The 3,416-nt window shown below is 31.6% G+C and overlaps 1 protein-coding gene across 1 annotated transcript; it reads right to left on the bottom strand.

The window, feature by feature from the left end:
- Window positions 1-220: 220 nt before the first annotated feature.
- On the bottom strand, window positions 221-699 carry LOC108377747 (cuticle protein 16.5-like). The gene is made up of 2 exons (XM_017634019.1): window positions 639-699; window positions 221-448 (listed from the first exon to the last, which is right to left on the bottom strand). Exons 1-2 carry the CDS (start codon window positions 648-650, stop codon window positions 221-223), a joined length of 240 nt encoding a protein of 79 aa, XP_017489508.1. The 5' UTR covers window positions 651-699.
- Window positions 700-3,416: the final 2,717 nt, after the last annotated feature.

Here is a 3,416-nt window from a genome sequence, read left to right as displayed (position 1 = left end):
GACATGCAATCAATGCGTGTATAGTCCGCTTTACGAAAATGCTCTTTATTCATTTTTTTCGTTACACATTGAAACTCACCATCAAAGTAATAAGTAATAACAAGTAGACAAATTTTGTTTCAAACTTTTTCTATTTTTTAATGCGATTTCAATCAAATTGTGTCCTCTTCATTGCCAATCAATTTCAATAGCTTATCACAGGTCCTTTGCTACATTCCATTTACTTGCGGAGCACATAGGAGGCGCTGTATGGGTAAGCGGAATAGGCAGCATAGGGTGAAGCGTAGGCGGCATAAGGAGCAGCGGCGTAAGCGGCATAGGGTGCAGCATAGGCGGCAGCGTAGGGCGAGGCGACCAATGGGGCAGAGTAGGCTAATGGTGCAGCGACAACAGCGGGTTTAGGTTCAGCAGCAGCGAAGGCGAAGAGGGCAACGAAAACGAGAGCAAACTGCGGTCAAATGAAATTGAAAATAAAAGATTATTGTGGCTTTGTATTTGAAAATTAATTAATTAGGCAAACATTCGTAAGTACAAACACATGTTTATATATGTGCAAACATATGTATGTATATATGCTTTTATGCCCATTGCACATTTTGAATTAAAAATTTCAGGATAATCGAATTTACGATACTTACGTATTTGAACATTTTGTTTGTTTTTGTTTTTGAGTAGTTGTTTTACTGTAGTAGAGCAAAAGTTAACTGATAACAAATTTGTTAAACGCTTCAGCTTAAATACAAATAATTTGTTGTTTCGGTTTATTGGCTCGTAAGCGATTTTTCGCTATTTTTAGCTATTTTTATTTCCACATTTTGGGCTAAATATCTATGTAGTACATATGAACACATTTACTAGGTATATATGTATGTATATAAAAATTTAGGTATGTATGCAGAATACAAAAGTGAATGCAAAATTGCATATATATCAGAAATGGTATATTGTTGATAAATAAAGAAAAACAAATATGGCTGCCATGCGACAAAGGCAAAAATTTATTGCTACTTATTTATTTATGTACATATGTATTTGCATCTATTTTGGCTTTTCTGTGCTTTGTGAGTTTATATTGCATTTAGCTAAGCTGTATGGTCTACATATTTTATAACTTCATCTTTAATGTAATATTTTAAAAGCCCAAATAATTTTAGCGGTTATAAATAGCAGCGGCCCACAGTGTGAAAAATTAACTTTTTTATGGTAAAATCTAATATCTGGAAAACGAGAGGAGTTAGCGAAATAAGTTTAACAGGTGTTTAAAGCTTTTTGAATGGAGAATGCAGGAAAAATAATTCATTGGATAAAAAATTAATTTGACGCTACAAATTCTCTCCAAAATTTGGGGGTTTTAAATCGTTTTCCTTTTTTGACCTGAAAACAGTTTAAATGAACTTTTTTAAAAAGCTTTAACCATATATTTCTGTTGTTCATGCATCAAGGAATCCAATTCAGAAAAACCGAAAAATATATTTAATTTTTTTAGAAGTTCGTTACAAATTGTTTGTTTGTTTTGCCGTTTTTACAGTCAATGTAATTTTTTAATTAACGAGACCTTTAAAATTATTTCAAAAGTAAGATTACTGATTTTCCTTTCTTTTTTTTACTCGAAACAGCGTTTTCGGTTCTTACGACCATGGAAATGGATTTCCTTGACGTAAGTTCATTGGAAATTGCTTTCAGCTAAAAAAAGGAAAACAATTAAACCCCTGTTTTTGAAGGTCATTTGGTGGTTGAAGGTAATTTTGTCAGCCTACGGTTCAATTTTTCCTGAATTGTTCATCTAAAAACAAATTTATTATGCCAATGAATAACAAAAAAAACAAATAAATCAAAACTTTTAAAATAATGTGTAATTTAAAAAATAAAAAAATATTAACTTTTCTCACTGTGCGGCTAAATGCAGCAATTTCACTTGAAATTTAATTAATTTATACCATCAAGTCATCCATAAATTTATTTTTGCTACTACGTGTTTGCGTGTGTGCATTTAGTTAGAAATATTTAAGTGGGTATTTTTTTGCTGTATTACTAGCCAACATTGGCGAAATACTTTTTAGATGGTAACTCTACTCAAAAAAGTTTTGAATAAAAATGTTCTCAATAAAATACCTTACATTTTTACACAGTACTTAAACATATTCCTACAGTACTGTTCAGAAAAAGGATACCACTGCATGCGTCCACATGAAAAAAGATAATTATGTAGCCAAAGGAACTTTTGCTAACTCTGAAAGTGCCATTTATCATAAAAATATGGCTTCAAGTAGAAAAATTTAAGTATGTCCTGGAAATTTCTGATTTTAGGAAGGCACTCAAAATTGGGACATATGTATAATTATTTAATGCAAGTTTTTACTGAAGAATTTTCAAAATAGAATAATAAGAAATCTTTTAAAAATTTCACTGTGGTTCTCATCTGTCGTACTTGTTTGCCTAGGAACTACTTATTGGACGAAACGATAATGCCAGATTTCCACTAGCAAAATACCAAAAATTTTACTGTCAAAATTCGGTGTTAAGTAAAACCCACTTCTGTGCTTAATAATAATAAACATAAATTGGTTTTTTATATGTGTACTTTTTTTATATGTATGATAAAATTTGTTTGACTATTGCCCCTTTTAGGAATGTCAGTACCAAAAATACATCGATGTATTTCTTTGATTTGATGAAAATACCGATGTACATTATTTTTCGATAGATCGAAGAGCACACATCGTTGCTTCGATTTGTAGAGAATTTTTCAGATATTAGGGTATTCACGATCCGTTGTATACTGTCTAGCATGGTGCATAAGATAGCATAAAGAGCATTTTTGTTGTTGCTTAATGTGTTCAAACAACAAGAAAATTAGCCAATCATGCTATTCATGCTATCTATGCACCATGCTAGACAGTATGCATCGGATCGTGAATACCCCTAATATTTCACAGCAAAATATGTTATGAGCAAAAGTGAACAAAATTTCCACTTAATTACTGTACTTAAGCAAATTACGTTTCTAACGGAACTTTGTCAGCTCCTTCAATATTTTGGTTAAACTCAATGTAGCAGAGATGTCGGTTTTCACAAGAACATCGATGCATCGATGCTTCGACATATCGACTATTTACATATACATCGAGTGGAAAATTTTCGATGTATCGAAGCAAAACATCGATATTTTCGATCCATCAATGAAAATTCGGCGCATAATTTACAATTTTTAGTCCTAAGTAACGCAAGTTATGGAAATATGTATGTATGTTTATTTCTTTGATACTATGACTTTTTAACTTTACTCCTACTGACTAGATGATTTAGCATTTAAAAAGGTCGCATCGGACTAAAATGTGTTGGCACGTTTTGCGAAGAAGTATGTATTTGAATATGTTCATAGATACTTATAGTATACATATGTGTGTATGTGTTTG

This window comes from Rhagoletis zephyria, unplaced genomic scaffold, assembly GCF_001687245.7.
Source record: "Rhagoletis zephyria isolate East Lansing unplaced genomic scaffold, Rhagoletis_zephyria_1.1 Rzeph_scaffold_12632, whole genome shotgun sequence".
NCBI classification, from domain to species: Eukaryota; Metazoa; Arthropoda; class Insecta; order Diptera; family Tephritidae; genus Rhagoletis; species Rhagoletis zephyria.
This window is presented reverse-complemented; position numbering and strand designations above follow the sequence as displayed.